Source organism: Cibotium barometz, chromosome 1 (assembly GCF_041138505.1).
Source record: "Cibotium barometz isolate CiBa-2024 chromosome 1, ASM4113850v1, whole genome shotgun sequence".
Taxonomy (NCBI): Eukaryota; Viridiplantae; Streptophyta; class Polypodiopsida; order Cyatheales; family Cibotiaceae; genus Cibotium; species Cibotium barometz.
In genome coordinates, this window is record NC_141046.1 from 13,725,623 (window position 1) to 13,743,925 (window position 18,303).

General features: G+C 45.4%; 1 protein-coding gene across 2 annotated transcripts in view; it reads right to left on the minus strand.

Moving 5' to 3' along the window:
* LOC147641625 (presequence protease 1, chloroplastic/mitochondrial-like) overlaps positions 1-18,303 on the minus strand; it is a 66,409-nt gene that overhangs the window by 47,803 nt on the left and 303 nt on the right. For both annotated transcript variants that reach the window (XM_086795068.1, XM_086795009.1), the window contains 12 exons: positions 18,005-18,303; positions 7,942-8,116; positions 7,205-7,379; positions 6,986-7,118; positions 6,752-6,822; positions 3,399-3,482; positions 3,187-3,277; positions 1,748-2,268; positions 1,388-1,552; positions 1,022-1,240; positions 666-793; positions 382-571 (listed from right to left, as the gene is read on the minus strand). The exon at positions 18,005-18,303 is cut by the window's right edge. In XM_086795068.1, coding sequence (XP_086651194.1) covers positions 382-571; positions 666-793; positions 1,022-1,240; positions 1,388-1,552; positions 1,748-2,268; positions 3,187-3,277; positions 3,399-3,482; positions 6,752-6,822; positions 6,986-7,118; positions 7,205-7,379; positions 7,942-8,116; positions 18,005-18,281 — 2,229 coding nt within the window. In that variant the 5' untranslated portion in view covers positions 18,282-18,303. The remainder of the gene's footprint in view (positions 1-381; positions 572-665; positions 794-1,021; positions 1,241-1,387; positions 1,553-1,747; positions 2,269-3,186; positions 3,278-3,398; positions 3,483-6,751; positions 6,823-6,985; positions 7,119-7,204; positions 7,380-7,941; positions 8,117-18,004) is intronic.

Genomic DNA, 18,303 nt, shown 5'->3' on the forward strand with positions numbered 1-18,303 from the left:
AGGAGTAGCCATGGTTGAGCAGCCCGGGCACCCACTGGCATCCCTGTATTCGCACAGGAAGGTGGCCTAGTAGCCATGGTTGTGCTGCGCACAGCCCGGGTGCCCGGCATCCCTATATTCACACGGGAAGGTGGCCTAGGAGGCCAGATGGTTTACAGACGGCTTGGATTATATTTGGCACATTGCCAAACAGGCTACATGCTTTGGACCATTAACTCATGATGGTCCATGCATGTAGTAGGTACACTTTACTCTTGGACATTACAAAACTATGGATTCTGTATTTCACATTTAGCAATAGATGCATAATAGCCTTAAGAACTCCAAATCTGGTTCTTTTAAAATATGCTTGCACCTAGAGAATGAAATAAATCCACTTACCAAATCAAACAATTCTTGGACCTGGGATGCCATTGCCTTGCCTCTTACAATCATATGACTGGAAGGCTCCTTTTTCCCCCTCCTTGCTGATGTGCTGGGAAAAATACTGATACCGCCTGTTTTTCTCCCTATCAACTGATTCAGCTGAACAAAATCCATGTCCTTGGTTCCCATTTCCATCAGGGACTGACTGCACAAAAAGAACATAAAAACTTTCAGAGACTTGTTCATATGAAAGTAACAAGAGTTCCACGACAATGAAAGGCATACCAATAACAGCTTACCAGAACAATGGTACAAGAGGAAGGAGTTTAGAGTCTATTGAGCTCATATTAAAAGCCAACTCTGCATATAACACATCATTTGTGAATAGGTCATGCCGGAGCACTGTTGTACCTTGGATTTCACCAATCTGTAATAAAGTGGCAAGTTATTCACTTGCTAGACACGTGATGCCAAAAAACTTAGAACATGTCAGACAGAAAAAAAGAACTCCCATAGAAGAACCAAGAAACACCAGAGAACATAGAATAACAAGTAACATTTTATCAAAAGAACCCAAAGATCAGTTACATGAAAAGGCAAACACTGTTGTAAAAGGAGAAAACCATGTCCTACTGTCTAAAGAATGAGAGCTTACATCCAAAGGAACACGAATAGGTTCCTTGGGAATATCTCCCAAAGACAAGCTTGGAACTGTTGCAAGGGCTTCTGGTGGATCAGGAGTCTCTTGTTTGAGGCGTAATTCCTCAGTTGCACGGACCAACTCTGCCAAATCCTCCTTTGTCATGCTTTCCTTCAATTTTTTAAGTATCTCCTTCTCTTGAGATTCATCAATTGCTCCCTTCTCTGAATCAGGCTGAAAGGCATTTAAAGCAGAACTTCAACTTGAGCGCCTGAACTTATCAAATTCAATGCAACATGTTGCTACCAGTCTCAAAAAATGGCACCCCATTTCTGATCCAGCTCAACATTAAATTAGGCATAAAATAGCACAACAACAAACCTGTAATAGCACAGTCACTTTGTGAGGATTGTCCAACAAAAACTTCTGAATTAAAGGAGAAAAGATAGCCTTGGCTCCTTCAGCAGCTATCCTGGCTTTCAATGCTTCCAAAGGTTTTGCAAATCTTAAAGGTTCAAATGGATCCTGGCCATACAGCCATTTTCCCTGCATTTCATGCCAAAATAGTTGTTCATCAGATACAAAGAAAACCAGCGCTTAAAAGGGTAGTCATGCAGGCATTACAGCCTTCCAGATGAAACCAAGTTCCAAGGCTTGCAAGTGTGCAGTTCACCACTTCACTTGGCCGTGCAAAAGAAAGAAAACAGCAGCATGGTCGTCAAAGAAACCCAATAGCCCTACCATAGAGCGCAGCATGAGAGACAAGCCACGGGGAAAAGAGCCAGTGTTATTCTCCCTCAAGGAAAACTCAATGGTATTCATGGAAGCCTCAACAGCTTCAGGTGTAAAACCTTCATGAACAAGCTCTCTCAACTTTGAAAGAATTAAATCCTCTGTCTTTGTAATATCCTCTTCAGCAACATTCTTCAGTCCCACACTGAACTGTGGCTGAAGCAGATCATCATCCATGCCACCACCAACGAGAGCTTCACCCAGACCACTTTCTAGCAATGCCTTGCGTAAAGGTGCGGCAGGTGTTCCCAGCATCAGATGATCCAAAAAGCCAAGTGCCAGTTCTGTTTCCATATCCAATGGTGTGTCTGCAAGCAACCAGTTCACGCATACCATGTGTTTCTTCTTCAGATCCCCTAATTCACCAGCAGCATACTTTTCAACAACTCTCTTGGGCTCCAAAAACAGTTTTTGGACCTTCACTTCTGACTCTCTGGCTGCTTCGTTGGCCTCAAACTCATCCAAGTAGGCTGCAAAAAGTTTCACAGGCATACCCACATATAAGTGATTAAATGTGAGATGTGCATGCTGTCTTCAACCCAAAAATTATCGAAAACCAAATGCAGAAGATGCTCTTTTAAAGTTGAATAAATGCCACCCTCCATAAGAGTCAGGTTATCTGTTAGCCTGACACGCACTTTTAAAGTTCAATAAATCCCACCCTCCATAAGAGTCGGCTTATCTGCAGAAGATGCACTTTTAAAGTTTAATACATGCCACCCTCCATAAGAGTCAGCTTATCTGTTAGCCTGACACCACTGAAGGAAAACAGTGACAAGCATAATAAAAATATGAAGGGAGAACTTGGAAATATATGAACAGATTGCGTGTGTTGTATGTGTAAGTAAAGACGTGATAATAGGGGAGAGTTGCACGGAGAGAAAAAGGGGGGGAGAGGGGGTGTTGCGCTCTCAATCTAACTTGCTAACAAGAATGTTACATACTAGCGTACCCCTTGGAAGAAAACACATCTCCAGAGGTATCGTACATTGACATGTTTTCTTTCTCTGAGGTGTCTCGAAGACAAGAAATAGAATGCTAGGAATGGAATACATGAATCATAACCTACCATAAAACACAGTCGTGACTGCTTTACTCCATTGTGAAAAGTCTACATTGAGTGAGGTGCATGCAAGTGTGTGTATGTGCTCTAGTATAATGGTGGACTCGTCTGGAAACAGAAACACTGAGATAAAAGAAAATGAAAACCATACATCATGAGATTATTTAAATATTATAAATAACAGCACAATCAAATGGATGTTTAGGAATGGGGAAGACAAAGGACAGAGTTTCACCATTCCTAAATCTTGTAAAACAAGTGTATTAGATCATAATTTACAATTTAATTTGACTGAAAAACTAGAAACTAAGAAGACCTAACTAACCATTAATCAGGCGTAGCCGTTCACTCGGATCATCATCTCCATAGAACCAGATACGAGCATTGCTTGGATGATAAAACTTTTTATGAAACTCCTAATAAACCAAAGAAAATCTGTACTAAGTTTCCAGAGTACATTACAGTCACAAGTCCAGAAAATAGAGTTAAAGAAAGAACACCCACAAAATTCACGCCCAGGTGGAAGTTATGCCATACCTGGAATTCACTAAAAGTAAGCTTGGGTATGACTCCTGGATCCCCTCCACTGTCCACACCATAGGTGTTGTCAGGAAATATAGCCTGCAATAAGATGTTGGAAAACATTGTTTTCTTTGACCAGACATGATTTTCTAACACTCATATAAACCTACTGAGAGCATCAAAAATAAAGAAAGAGATTCCTTCGCAGACCTATCAGCCATCAAGTACTTCTATGTGTTACTCTAGATGTTCCAAGAGAGCAATACAACTACTTAAGCTTCACTTTTTAACTGGAGTGTGATAATCGTCCTACGTAAAATAACAATCTTTTCTCCAAGAAGATTAATTGTCTCCAAATCCAATCCCAAAAACTATCGTCCCAGCTGAGAATGGGACCCAGCGCTCCACGTGCATAAAAAGACTGCACACTGCTCCCGCATGATCTTCAAGTCACCTTGCCCGCATAGGGCGCTTCATCATGGTACCTAACGTAGTAAAGCTGCACAGGCGGGAGAAAGTCTTGTGGTGGTGGGAAATGATGGCTCTGATCCTCCTATGGTGACGCGAGCGTGGGCAGGGCCACATGGTCAGGGACGTCGGCGGGCTCTACATAGCTCCATGGCTCTATCTAGTGTCACTCCTCTCTGCCTGGCTTCTATACCAACCTGGAGGTCGAGCGTAGTGTATGGATCTGCTCTCAAAGCTCTAGTCTGGAACAAGCCGGTGAGAGCTCTGTGTGCTATAGAAAGAATTATTACAACAGAAAGGTAGTTGATAGGGCATATGCACCACTAAAGATAGCAAGAACTAACACTATCAACTCGCTGCGACTTGGGCGAAAACTTCACAATGTGAAATTTGCATGTCCGCTAATATAGCATAAAGATATACCTACATAAATTCAGAACATTATAAGAAAGTGCAATTTATAACCTCATGGTAGGCATCCACAAGACAATAAACCATCAACTTCATCATGCATAGTATGGACTAGATACTACGACATCCCCACTAACGTCGTCAAGGTGCAAAAGTGGGTGTCGAACTTGGTATCAATATATGCTCCCACAAACACACCGCCCATGCACACACATGCACACGTAAGAGCATACATTCATAAAAAGGTCTGTGATCTGAGTTTCTATCACAGCTCCAGAGATGTTGAGCAGACTCAACCATAATGAAGCCTAGCACTAAGGATCATAACAAATAGAAAGAATTATTACAATAAAAAGGTAGTTGATAAGGCATATGCACCACTAAAGATAGAAAGAATTAACAAAATATCAACTGGCTGCAACTTGGACGAAAACTTCACAATGTGAAATTTGCATGTCTGGTAATACAACATAAAGATATACCTAGATGAATCCAAGAACATACCCAAATTCACTTTACAAGAAAGTGCAATTTATAACCTCATGGTAGTCATCCACAAGACAACAAACCATCAACTCCATCATGCATAGGAGCTGCGAGCCCCCACCCCCCCCCAACACTTGCGTTGTCCCCCTTCGCTTCCACTCATCTACGCCCCCCTTCCTTCGGCCTATGCATTCCACCTGCACGGCCCCCTTCGTTGCCGCATCCTCTCATCCCCTACCCGCATGCGCACTCCCCTTTCTACCTCCGCACCATAGTTGCCAGACGTTTTTAAAACGGGAAGTTTTATACGAGTTTTATACTTTTAAAAACGTTTTTTTATTTTTGGGAAAGTTTTTAAAATAAGTTTTTTATTCATTAAATTTTTTAGCTATAATTATGGCCTGTATATATAGCTTTTAACCCTAGAAACCATAGATTTCATGTATAAAAGTTAACTTGTACATAAAACTCAAGAGTGAACAATTTGAAGCCTATGACTATCATAATTCATTAAATCATAATGATAATATATTCACATGGCCCCAGGCTCCCATGGGTCTAGGGCGGCAATGCCAACTTTAATATTGATTTACCAATGACCATTTGACATTGAGCATTCTTGTTTTTTTTTAAATGCATCCCAAAAAAGATATTTTTAAAAATGTTTTTTAAATTTTTTTTAATTTTTAAAAGAACCCATCTTCTCGCTTGTGCCCCCTTTTCTCCTCTGCATGCACCCCATCCCCCTCCCTCCCCCACAGCCGCGCCCCCCCCCTCCCCTTCGTTTCCCCTTCAGCTCCATCTTTCCATTTCGTCAGGCAGTTTCTCTTGTTCTTGGGTAGTCTTCATGAGGCAGGCCTCGGCCCCTTTTGGTCTTCACCCTTCAGGACAATGTGAAATTTGTCACATATCTCTAAAGGTTTGCGGATGCAGTCGAGTTCTTTTACCCGGCCTCAGGCGCACAAATCAACTAGCACAAGTCATGTGGATTTTGGGTTAGCTCATCCCCTACCCCGGCTTGACAACCAGTTGAGTCCTTCTAGTGGATTCCGAAAGGAACCCTAGTTCGTTATCTTGGTTGCCACGTTGGGATTGGCATCACCTCAGAGAACAGTTTGCCCCCCTTCTTCTGAGCATTCGAAAGAAGCTTCTCCCCCAGTCCTAGACGAGGAGAGACTTCGACAGCCGCTGGTTTGGAACCCCTTGATGAGGCTTCCTAGCGGCCACATGCTTGGCTCCCGTCCTCACGAGTCACGTCTCATGGGGCGCATTGAGCGAAGGACTGGCCCAATCTCTTGGAGACTGGCTCACCTTCAGGCGGCTCCCAAAAGAGGCTCGGGAGAGAGCCTAGCTGGCTCCGAGGCAAAAGACAAACTGGTAGGGATTTTAACCAGACATGATATCCCAATGGCAGTCCATGGTACATACTACAGATGGAGACACCCTCATGACTTTGGCCCTGTAGAGGGCAGATTGAGCAACCCCCCTCCTCCCCCCACACACGGCACGCGCGCAAAGAAAACAGGGTGGGAAAGTGCTGTTGCAAAGGACAGAATGTGCGTTGGGAGGCGGGGGGCAGAAGAAAACAGGAAAGAAAAGGCTGCACAGGACACAGAAGGAACATAAAAAAAGAAAAAGAGCGCCGCGCACACCTGGGGCAGGTTCAACCCATATCAGTACATCTACTCAACATTGGCAACAAGCAGGTTGCTCTTTCACGTTTGACGTGACCATAAAACTCAGTGTCTACTCCAATAATAGAACCATAGACTTTAATTGATGGAACAACATGTCATTGGTTTCACAGCTGTACTAACACAAAATGTTTGATTTGACTAGCCTAATATTTTTAATGTGAAGGCTACTACTATGTTAACATTTACATGAACATATTTACACTTATATACCTGATGTGTTAACCACAACAAACACATAAAAAGTCTTACGTACACAGCACAAAACCTTAAACCCAAATAGCCAGCACTTAAAAGGTAAGCACACACCTGCTGAGACACACGCCCAAGAACGTTGTCAGGTTGAGAATATACACCCTTCATCTCATTGAACACCACACCTGGACAAAAAGGACAATGTGATGGTGTTGTTCAAACGGTGCCAAACCACATAGCATCCAATGGGTCCACAGTTATCGAACAATTGTGCCACCATATACACATCCAAGTAGTGAGACTATATTTTAGATCACAATTAGCTGCCTTCAACAGTACAAGGCATACCTTTGAGGGTGACCTCTTCCGAGAGGTCATTGAGTTCATAGTGCCAACCCTCTTGCTGAAAGGTTTGCAAATCACTCACGCATTTTGGAAAGAAAACAGCATCCAAGTAGACATCAACCAGATTGTAGAAGTCCTGCTCCAAACACATGCCTCATGAGAGTCTTGCACTGTTTGAATCAACCTGTTCTGCAATGATACCAAACCTACACGAGGGAATACCTTTGTATTTGTCGATGCCACTGGATAGCATGTTCGGTCAGGGTAAGTAAACGCATTCAAAAACGTGTGGAGACTACCCTTCAGTAGTTCAACAAATGGCTCCTTGAGAGGATACTTCCTTGATCCACATAGAACACTATGCTCCAAAATGTGAGGAATTCCAGTTGAGTCTTTCCTGCAACAGAGCAACAGACAACCAAGCGGAGAAAGTGGTGTCACTGTCCTGCTATGCTTTTAAATTATTATAATCTGCACAAACACCAAAAATAATGCAATAATGTCATGATTGCTCCAAAAAACTAGTTCACGCACAACATCTCTCCCCAAAAGTAAGAGCAAAACTAAAACCGGTTTATTGTGGGCTTACATAAGCTGCATAAACTGTAGGCTTAAATAAGCTGCACCTGATAAAATTCTCAGATTAGCTCTAGAAAATATACAACAGGCTCAATCAAAACACCCATCCATGCCTGGCTCCTCAACCAGACATGTTTCAGTTCCCACACTCATTCTTCTACTCTTGTCACGTACATCAAGCCTATTATAGGAGGTAACAGATGCATCTGGACAATGAATTTGGGACGCAGGTCAGATAGGCCTTAGATTTTAAGCTCTCACGGCAGGGTGGAAAAGAGTATGAGCAAATAAATGTGCAAGGATAAACTGTAAAAAAATGTATTAAAGAAACAGATCGCAACTCATTAACCACAAAAAACAAGGTGAGGGATGGAGCTTACGGTGGTGTTCGAAAAACGATACCGAAAACTTTGTTCTCGTCTTCATTTGTAACTGACATCACTTCTGCTCCAGTTTTCTTGTGTTTATATAATACTGCTGTAGACTTATATTCATCTAAAAATTGTTCTTGAACTTTTTCAAAACCAAGTTGTTCAACAAGTTCGGGACTCGCTTCTGCAAAACACGGGAAGGTGATTACATGACTAAAGCAGGAAGACCCTAGCCTTCATTTTGCTATAACAATCAACTCGCATTACACATGATTTCCTTAACAGTTGCCAGAATGGAGTGTGCGTGCGTGCGTTATAGATAGATATGTATGTATACAAAACAAACAAATATGCCGATGTAGGATATCCACGTTGATGTCGATGTCTAGGCGCGAGATCTCTCATGCCGAGCACACCACGAGGATAACCCACATGTATCTCTCACCGGGCTAGTACCAAACCCAATATCCAAATCCAATGAATCCGAGTCCAATGAATCCAAATCCAAATCCAAGTCCATATCCAAGTCCAAGTTCATATCCAAGTCTAAGTTCAAGTCCAAGTTCCAAGTCCAAATTTAAATTCTGAACTCTAGTACAAATCCAAGTTCTAGTTCCAATCCAAGTCCAAGTCCAAGTTCTAGGTCCACTCCAAGTCCAACTCCAACTCCAACTCCAAGTCCAATCCCAATTCCAAGTCCAAGTCCAAACCCAAATCCAACTCCAATTCCAAATCCAAGTCCAAGTCCAAATCCAAGTCTAGATCAAATCCAAGTCCAGATCCAAATCCAAATCTAGATCAAATCCAAGTCCATATCTAGAGCCAAGTCTAGATCAAATCCAAGTCCAGATCCAGATCAAAGTCTGCCTTAAATCCAAATCCAAAATCCAAGTCCAAGCTCCATGCCCAAGTTCCAGCCCAAGCTCCCAAGGTTGCATACAAGGAACACAGGTGAAGTATATGTAAAGGGCAAAGTTCTGAATGCCCAAAACAGTGTTGTTCAGTTTATCTAAGGCGACGCACAAGTGGTGGTGGTGGCGATCCAATGCTAGTGATAGAAGCAGTGCTAGAAGCTACAACAGTAAAGCCAACAATACTTGCAAGAGACAACAAGTGGTGTAGCACTCAGGGGCAACAAGCGGCACAACATTTAGAAGCAATACTAGGGCAGAATAGATGCTGCTGGGCGGCTAGGGTGGGCGCAGGCGGCAGATCCAAGCGGTGGCGGCAACGGTGGCAGTGGTGGATCCATGCGGCGACAGGCAGAGGCGGCGGATCCATGAGGCAGCGCTTCTCTGAAGCGGCGGCAGCGGCGGTAGCTCTGAAGCGGCGGCGGTAGCTCTGAAGCGGCGGCGGCGGTGGCTCTGAGGCGGCAGTTGAACTGTGGAGGAGAAAGATGATGAAGTTCTTCCACAAAGTTGCTCTTGCTATCCACAAGGTGAATCTTCCAAGATGGCTGTCCACAACGTGTGATATATCTCCTCAAGAGGGTGCAATCTCCTTTTATACTTGAAGGGGGGGTCCCTGCTTTTAGCCATGCTTTGCTTTTGCTTTGCTTTTGTCTTTTCCCTTTTTAATATTTTAATAATAGTCAAATATAGCCAAAGTTCTTGATTTATGCTTTTGTAGCTTCAGGGCCTTGCTTTTTGGCCTTGGAGCTACTTTTTGGAAAAGCGGTTGATCCAACTCAGTGTCCTCTTTCCAATGGTGCCCTCAACTTGTGGTCAACACAGTTTGACTTTTTGCTTTTTTTTTTTCCGAGAAAAAGATCCTTCAATTAGTTAAAGAGAAAACAGTCACAAAGGACTAGGTACAACCACGAAGGGCTAAATACAAACTCACCTCATACAAGGGCGAGAAACAAGTAATCATAAGGGGGAGAGATGCTTCTCCTCCGGCTAGCCACTCTATGAGGAGAAGACTATCTCATAAAGGGAGGGGAGGATCATGCCACGTCCACTCTCCAAGGTCCCACTACAACCGCGTGAGAGGTCGGCACACCCAAATCCATAACTGCCAAAATCTCTCCCTCGCCACCTTGGCCGGTGCTGGATCTATGTGCCATGCACGTGCCCGAAAACCAATCACCCTCACCCTCTGCAAGGTGCAGCCTCTAAAATCCTCCAAGGGGTGCTCTGATCTCTCTAATCTGCCATGTAATCCAATAGAAAAAGTGAGCAAACAACTGTCCTCATTTGCTCCATAGACCGCCACGAGAATATCGTGTCGAGTGAACACGCCTAGCCATATTGGGGGGGGGGGGGGGATAGGAGTTGCCACTCCAAAGGAATAGCTGAGTCAATGTCGATGCTAAGCCTATCTCTATCCCGGATCCCTGTCAAGCCTCTCTCCTGCTCATCCTGAGGTAACTGCCTGTGTGCAACCCAATCTCCAAGAGACCTAGCTAGTCCCATGCTCAAGGCGCCCCAGGATATGTGCGGTCGGGCCCCTAGCATGTGGCCACTGGGTAAACGGATCAGGGGGTTCCAGATCAAAGGCTGCCGAAGCTGCTCCTCTAAGGCCACTGGAACAATCTGTCTGAGGGCTAGCCTGAGATGATCCCAAGCACGAACAAGACTGGCTACGAATCTGTCCTCAAAGGCAGGACTAAAACCATGGGCTCGCATCTCTGTGAAGATCCATCTAGTGCTCGGCCTCCAAGGCTCAGAGTGCGGGCTGAAATCCAAGCCAAGAGGAAATCCTTCCAAGGCTCAACACCGGGTTGGAGTCCTCTGACAATCAACTTGCCAAACAGGGCACGATTCTGTATAGCTGGATCAATGAGACCTAGCCCCCCTCTGCTACGTGGCTGAATGATCACTCTCCATGCCACCTTGGCCCTGGTTGGCCTCCCATCACTTCCGGCCCACAAGAAGTTCCGAATCAAACGTTGTACCTGGCCAATACAAACCCAAGAAAAGGCCCAGCACGAGGTGATGTACCACATGGTCGCAAACAGTACTTGGTTCGCCACCACCACTCTACCTGCAAGGGATAGCCTCATCGAGCTCCAATATAGAAGCTTCTTCCGAATACTCAGAAGAAGCGGAGCAAGCTGCTGCTCGGAAGAGAGATCAATGTCAACCTGGCAACCGAGCTATCGGATTGGAGTGCCCCTCGAGACCCACCGGAAAGCCTCAACTGGTCGCCAAGTCGAGTGGGTGTTCAGCCTACCCAAAAACCACATGACTTGTGCCAGATGATCTGTGCTCCTGATGCACGGCAGAAAATCTCTATCGCCTCCGCGAATCTCTGGAGATTCCCAACATCTCCAGCAAGGTAGGCTATTGTGTCGTCTGCAAACTCTGAGTCCAGCAGCTCCTCCTGCATGCGGACGAGAATGCGCAATCCCTGAAGTCCGATCTCCTGGGCGGTGAGAAAACTACTCATGGCCTCCGCGACAAATAGGAAGAGGTACAGTGCTAGAGGACAACCCTGTCCAATAACTCTGTCACCGGCCTGAGTCTAGAATGAGGCCCTGGCATGGTATCTATACTCCACCCTCCTCTCCTCAATGGACCAAATCTCCGTGCAGGCAGCTACAATCTAACTCTCAATCCACGGGCTGTCCGGGGAACTCTCATGAAGACGTTGTAAAGAGGCTAGGCCCCTCCTCAGACTCCTCTCTTGCTCCCGAAATCCCTCTAATCTCCTCTAGGCTGCCTCCTGTAAGAAAATACTAACCTCCCAAGGCCCTCATCCAAAGTACACATTGCAGATCATGAGGAAAAGTCTAGACCCGCCCATATATGTCATGTGCATAAGCAATGCCATGGACCTTCTCAAGGCTAAATCCAGAAGGGGCAAACAGATAAAGACCATGAACCAATAGAAGATAGGTAGAACCAGAATGATCAGAGCTTCAGGTGTCTCATCTGAAGTGGATGTGGAGCAGGACAAGTGGGATCCAGATAAGTGCAGTAGGCTGGCTGCAGAAGTGAGTCAGCAGCATGCGCAGGAGGATATCCAGTCGGCTGGCTTAAAAAAGGCATTAATGGAGTATGAACTGGCCGACCAGCAGTCGGCCAGTTCCCCATGTAGTCCAAGGGGCTATAAATAGCCCCTCTTGCTCAAGGTTTCATTCATTCAAACCCACTAGGGGTTGGGATCACTAGAGGTCCCATAGGGGACAGGTTTTGGTGTTTTACCATCTTTTTATGAAGGCAGCCAAGGGCTGCAAGATATGTGCCCTTTTTGTACCATAGTATATACTGAATTTCCAGCACTTCTCACTCTCTCTCTCTACTCTCTCTCTACCTGCATTTTTGCATCAAATGGTGCGTTTTTGCATCAGAAGGTTTCCAAGAGTGTTTAGGGCTGAAAGAAGACTACCCAGAGCTTCCGCATGTTACATTGGTATCAGAGCATCAGGCTCACCAAAGCTAAACACTGATTCAGTCCCAGATGATGGTGTACATGTCCAAGGTACAGGAAAGTACACGGATTCGAAGCCCAAGGCGAGGAGCACAGAAGCGGGAAGAACTCCCAGGAGGTTTGTTGGTGGTGTTCCACAGTGCCAGATGGGGATGGCAGTTCCGTGAGCCAGATAGGTTCTCAGGTAACGGTCCCAAGGGAGGTTGATCCTCCAAGGGTGATGTGAGAGTGCCAGACTCAGTTCCAGGAATGAAGACCAAGACGGTGTTCAGAGTCAGGGCAGGAATGGATTGTGGACTAGAGGAAGACCAGATGCATAGATCTTCATCAGAGATAGAGTGGTTTGGAGAACAGGCCGGGTTTTCAGAGAAAAAAGGTTTGCCAGGGATGGATGATGACAGAGGGACTTCGGGACAGGATTGGGATGATGACAGTCATCCAAGAGCAGGTTGGATTCCCGTCATCAAGTTTAGCAGAGGGGGATGTCATGTGCATAAGCAATGCCATGGACCTTCTCAAGGCTAAATCCAGAAGGGGCAAACAGATAAAGACCATGAACTAGTAGAAGATAGGTAGAACCAGAATGATCAGAGCTTCAGGTGTCTCATCTGAAGTGGACGTGGAGCAGGACAAGTGGGATCCAGATAAGTGCAGTAGGCTGGCTGCAGAAGTGAGTCAGCAGCATGCGCAGGAGGATATCCAGTCGGCTGGCTTAAAAAAGGCATTAATGGAGTATGAACTGGCCGACCAGCAGTCGGCCAGTTCCCCATGTAGTCCAAGGGGCTATAAATAGCCCCTCTTGCTCAAGGTTTCATTCATTCAAACCCACTAGGGGTTGGGATCACTAGAGGTCCCATAGGGGACAGGTTTTGGTGTTTTACCACCTTTTTATGAAGGCAACCAAGGGCTGCAAGATATGTACCCTTTTTGTACCATAGTATATACTGAATTTCCAGCACTTCTCACTCTCTCTCTCTCTACTCTCTCTCTACTTGCGTTTTTGCATCAGATGGTGCGTTTTTGCATCAGAAGGTTTCCAAGAGTGTTTAGGGCTGAAAGAAGACTACCCAGAGCTTCCGCGCGTTACAATATCTGCTCAATCCGGCTACAAATCTCAGGGTCCTGGATGAGGCTGTCTGGAATCCTAGAGCTCACATGTCTGTCATGCCTCCATGGGTCCTCTACGAACAGAATAACTGGAGCATCATGCATGATATGAAAATGTAGTGCATGCCAGAATACCAACCATGCCTCCACGGCTGCAAGCCCACTCATCAACATAGAACCTGTCCAGCCGAGAGGTTGGGGCCAGTGCTCCGCCTATCCGATCGAGAAAAGCTAAGACTCCCAGGGCTGCGCCCAAACTCTGGAAGATGCCAAGGGTCCTGTCCCCTAAGAATCAATATCATCTCCTCCCATGCAAAGTGCTCCACCCCTCAGATAGTGGTTGTGCCACTCCCAGGGCTGCGCCCAAACTCTGGAAGATGCCAAGGGTCCTGTCCCCTAAGAATCAATATCATCTCCTCCCGTGCAAAGTACTCCACCCCTCAGACAGTGGCCGTGCCACCTCCAAGTCTGTCCTCTGCTGCCTATATCATGTTGTAGTCACCGCCCATGCACCAAAAATCAACCTGGGGAAGGGCTTGTCGGACAATGCTCCAAACGATAGCTCTACCTACAGCCGCATTCGAGGCATAAATGTTGAGGAAGCCAACACTGTCTGTAATTTGCAACGGAAGTCTTCGTATTGGAGGATCATGTCACACAAATGCTCACACCGTCTTCTGTATCCTAAGTTTCTTGAGTTTAGCAATCCACTTTAATACTTCAAACTTTAGAGAGAGATGAGAGAGAGAGAGATGAGAACTGTACACCATATGGGGTCCCGAATTACCCACTGAAGGGCACCCTATCCCGTTACCGAGATAGTATTTGCTTTATTATCTTTAAAGAGACTGACGGTGTGACTGACGATAAGCCAAACGCAAGACCTCTGAAGACCAAGTGTTGGGCTGAACTGTGCTTTGGGGGAAAAGCTTAAAAGTTGCTATTTTGGGCAAAGTCCAGCTACTTTGGTAAAAAGGGGAAAAGCACTACAAATTTGGATAGTCTAGTTCATTAAAAGGGGAGCTGGTTTTCTCTCTAAAAGGAGGCGCATATTACAGGAGCACGTCAGGCAGCTTTCTCTCTTTGAGAGGGCTTGCACTTATACTTTCAGCAAACGACAAACTCTCTCTCTCTCCCCCTGCACTGAACTGTCCGTACACAGCACTACCATACAACAGTGGGTTCAGTGCAGCCCATACAGAACTGGGCAGGCCCGCAGCTTCTTCTCCTCTCTCTTCATCCCCTTGTGGAGGTGCTGCAAAATATCCTCTCTCTTCTACAGGCCGAGCAGAGATACAGCCGTGCTGCAGCCGCCGTCAGAATCTGTCCGTACAGCCATACAAAGACTGTACCATCTCACACATGTGAAGCCCAATCCGGCCAGTTTTGAAGGCAACTTTGAGGGCTGTTTTTGGACTGTCTTTGGACAATTTTTGGGAGCTCTTTGCCGGTCTTGGACTTGAGTTATCTTGCCAAAGTACAGTGGGAAATATCCAGTGTTTTTCACCCGCATCTTGGGTTCTTGTAAAAAGCTTCTATCTAAATAAAGAAGATTCCTACAAGCGGCCGGCTGTTCCAGCTCAGTGCAGTGTTTTTGTATTGTATATGGTTTCTTCCGCTGTGTCTTCATGCTCTGTGTTTGGTATCTAAAGTGTTGGGTCTATTTTATCGTTCCAGGTCCCCACCTCCACCTTGTGACAGCCGACGTACTACGCAAGCCCTATACATACAATGAATGGGTAAAGATTATGATATGTCAATGGAGTAAAGAGAATCAATGTCCACCTCATCTACCAAAAGAAACACGGCCGACTTACTATGCAAGCCCTATATATACAATGAATGGGCAAAGATTATCCTATGTCACACTCATGAATGGAGTAAAGAGAATCAATCCCCACCTTAAGTGGCGGTGTACCTTTCTAGCAATAGTGAGTGGAGGGTCTAACTAGTCAGAAACAAGAGCATCCGGCTCTCTGAAGCGACGCCGTGCTCTCCCATGACTACACGTGTATTGGTGCCAAGGTATGGCAAGGTCGAATTTGGCGCCCATGGATTTGTCAGCTCTCCGTTGTGCATCATGTGTTTAATGCAAGGGACTATGGGCTGCTTATATATTTGTTTTTGCTATCGGTTGGTTCATGCATGTTGCTGTCGGCTTGTTTTCCACCCCATGACTAGTGAAAAATCATCATTAAATGCCACATAAAATGAATGCGCAATTGACCTGATGCTACTGACTGCATGATGATGGCCGACTGTCGTTGGGACCTCTCTACCAACTTTCCAAGGATGATACTGAAAAGGCTACAAGGGTACAACAGTGCCCCTACATAGACAGAAGGGCCACGAAGTCTTTCCACATGCTCACTGCCGCTTAAACCAAACGTAACCTCTTTCGAGGCGCAACACAAGACGAGGGCTACCTCATAATCCCAACCTTCTCTCACGGATAATGACTCCTTAGAGCCATATCCAGCATTATATATGGCACAAGCTTTGTAGAAAGCCAAGCTCTGATACCAATGTAACGAAAGGGTAACTATAACACAGAAACCTTATCAATGATGAAAACTGATTAAACACATGAACACGCCACCTGAGAGAGAGAGAGAAACAACTCTGCACAATACATCACACTAGGGCCAGAAGATGGACTGAACCCCCCCCCCCCCTTCCCTTTATGGTTAGATTACCAAAAAGGAGTCTGCTTCAGAAACAACTTTGCGGGTGCCCAAGGATTCTAGCATATGTTTCTTCCAGTACAATATGAAACAAAAGCAAAGCATATGCTGAAGTTGATGCTCATCCTCAGAACAAGAGAGCTTTCCCGGCTTAGAGCACATGCAAGACAACCATGGACAGCCCATAGCACTCCCACATCAGCTCGAGACGGCCCTATCTCTCGAGTCTCCATCTTCCACCTATCCGGCTCACAAAGCAAGTGGACCAGCCTTGAGGGGCTGTTTTCAGCAGTCAGCCAGCTCTCACAAGAGAAGTCGACCAGAAGTAGTTCACATGCCAAAAGGTCTCCGATCAGCAGAGGCCTTCGCCCCCTTGCGGATAGCTCATCGGACCTGGAGATGAGAAATCAAAGGGATGCCGAGAATGCTCCTATCCCCAAGCATCATAACGGGCTCAAGAAAATCTTTACAGATAGTAAAAGTCTCGGCCCTGATGTGGTAATGTCTTGGATACAAATTGAAATCCGTTTTGTTGTAGGCCGCAGAGCTCATCTTCTAGAGGGGCTAACTATTTGGGTGGCAGAAAACAACGTTTGAGATAAGCCACGAAATGGTCCCAATGGTGTGAATCTTCGTCAATATTGGCCGTTGACAAATCTTGCCACTGTATACAAGCGTCACCAGTAAGGTGATAATTAGCTAAAAACACTTTGTCCCTAATAAGCTTCATATTAATGCAGCTGCCAATGAAGAGTAGCAAGATCAAGCTTGTTATCATACTTACTAAAGGTCACCTTCTTGGGGAATGCATTGCTTCAACTCGAGGCAGGCACCATGAGTCCGTAATCTTTCTCTTGTTCTCCCATACATCTTCAACACTCTCATTTTCAAGTGTATATCAACCACCCCAGTCATACTATTTTATACAAATTTCAACCAGCAACTTGGGCCCATATTTCAACCAGCACATGTCAATCACATGGAAAATTAGGTAGCCACACCTAGAATCAAAGCCCACAGGCCACCCCAGTTTGTCCACAAAAGCTAGTGCAAATCTGCAAGAGAAAATAGCAGCGATTTCATAATGCCTTTACTGTCACTGGTCAGGCTATTTGCACCGATACTGAACTTTGACCTCAAAATGTATTCCCGGTTGACTCAAAAACCTAAAGTGCAAAAAGCCTGACAGTTATCATGATCCTCCCCTGAAGAGTGTAGAGGTAGAGAATTTCAGACGACGTACGTCCATGAAAAGGCAACTCTCAATGGAGCCTCCTAACATATTCACTAGCTTAGGCAACAGGAATTGCTAAACTTGGTAGGGGTAAATGCTAAAAGGATTACAGCCAAACATTGACTTAAGAGTGTGATATGTGTGTATAGCCTGATGATTAATCCAATGCCAATCCTTCTACTTTCAAAGTAAACTGATGACCGTTCATTTTGATTGGAGAGGTGCATAAAAGTAAATGAAAGAGCTCAACTCAACAACTCTCGGCTTTCAGTGCAGAGACAACCGCAGGGGCTAGTAAACTCTGGAGCAAGAGCCCTAGGACTCAGTTTCACTGATGCAACACAAAGAGTTCAGTTTGGGTCTATCACATCAACGAGGTATTTGTTATATAGGCTCGATCTATGACCATGATATTCTCCTCAAGTGTTACTCTTGAAATTTACCAAGGAATTTAAACAACAACTTTGATTCTATCCAAGTGGATGCAAGTAAGTCAATGTATGGTAATAAATAATCATGTGGATTGGAGGAAGAAATTTCAATGCTTTGTGTACTCCCTTGAAGACTTTCTTATGGAATTAGTGATAAACATAGGGTGTAGACCCCGGGCGTTTGTACATACACACCCACACAGAGCCGATCATAACTTTACTGTGGTACAAGCATTGCATACCGTTTGAAGTGCGCGGAGGCGGGGCAGTCAAGACAGCTTGTGGAGCTGCAACAGAGAGTCTTCTGTGGTGGAGGATCTGGTGCATGGAGGAGAGCTTTCCCGTGTGCAAGGGGGCCACACCTATCCATCGCAAGCCAGCCCTCCGATGAGCAGGACGAAAAGAAGGCTGCAGGGAGCGTTTGAAGCAATGCTTGTTCAGAAGAGCCGGCAAGCTGAAGCACCTCAGGGCAGGACTCCTGCTCAGACATGCCATTTTCTCGGCAGCTTGGGCTGACATGGCGCCTCTCCTTCTTCTTCTT